Consider the following 1,028-nt stretch of genomic DNA (forward strand, 5'->3'; position numbering starts at 1 on the left):
GGAGGAGGAGGAGGAGGAGGAGGAGGAGGAGGAGGAAAAAAAGAGGAGAAAATGGGGAAGAGGGAGACAAAGAAGGTGTGATGGTAGTTGTTGACGATTAGAAGGAGAACGTAGGGGGAAAGGAGGACGAGGGCGTGAAGGTGGTAGTAGAGGAGAAAGAGGAGAAGATGAGGGGGAGATGAGGAGGAGGAGGAAACTGGAACAGGTAGAACAAGGAAAAGAAGGCAGAAAATAATATAGATGTTCTTATGTTTCCGAGGGAAGACCGCGTGGAACCTGGAGGAGAATCACAGAAATCGATGTACAGAAAAGTGAGAAGACATGGAATAACAGCAAGAGGCTAGCCCAGGATAGAGAAAGGTGGAAGGTGTTTGTCCGTGGCCTATACCCTGGTGCAGGGTGAGAAAGGCAATGATGATGATATGCTCCCATCGACACAAATTAGATCGTTTAGGAGGCAGGCTTCGACCATGTCTGTGAGGGCCAACCTGGGCAGGGAGTGATACAACATCCCAGCAGAAAGACCGAGACACTCTATGAACATTCTCCCAAATTGGGAATCGAACTCGGGCCTCCTAATTGAAACGAAGAAGCACGAATTTCTACCCCACAGCGGGTGGTAATCACCTCTGTTCTCCTTTCCCCCAGTATCGCACACCGTTAAAGTGTTGATTTTTTTCTCTGCTGTAACTCGTACAAGCAAACTAACTAAAATTAAAATCATCTGACATTTTAACCTTATCTCTCCCTCCCAGATGAGGTTCGAGGCGGGACCTACCGGCGTCTGTTCCACCCCGAGCAGCTGATCACAGGTAAAGAAGATGCCGCTAACAACTATGCCCGAGGACATTACACCATTGGGAAGGAGATCGTGGACCTTGTACTGGACAGAATCAGGTAAACAGCAATAAATGTATATTACAATTTTTAGCATAATACAAAATGTGATGTATGTGTTCATATTACATATATACATTCATATAGAGAACCGTAGCGTGCGCGTGCACACACACACACACACACACACA

At 46.7% G+C, this 1,028-nt stretch overlaps 1 protein-coding gene across 1 annotated transcript in view; it reads left to right on the forward strand.

The window, feature by feature from the left end:
* Window positions 1-1,028, forward strand: part of LOC101849490 (tubulin alpha-3 chain) — a gene marked incomplete in the record, with an annotated part of 27,777 nt that overhangs the window by 12,961 nt on the left and 13,788 nt on the right. The window contains 1 exon segment of the mRNA XM_005107305.3: window positions 756-897. Within this exon segment, the coding sequence (XP_005107362.2) occupies window positions 756-897 (142 nt within the window).

This window comes from Aplysia californica, unplaced genomic scaffold (assembly GCF_000002075.1).
Source record: "Aplysia californica isolate F4 #8 unplaced genomic scaffold, AplCal3.0 scaffold00591, whole genome shotgun sequence".
Classification (NCBI taxonomy): domain Eukaryota; kingdom Metazoa; phylum Mollusca; class Gastropoda; order Aplysiida; family Aplysiidae; genus Aplysia; species Aplysia californica.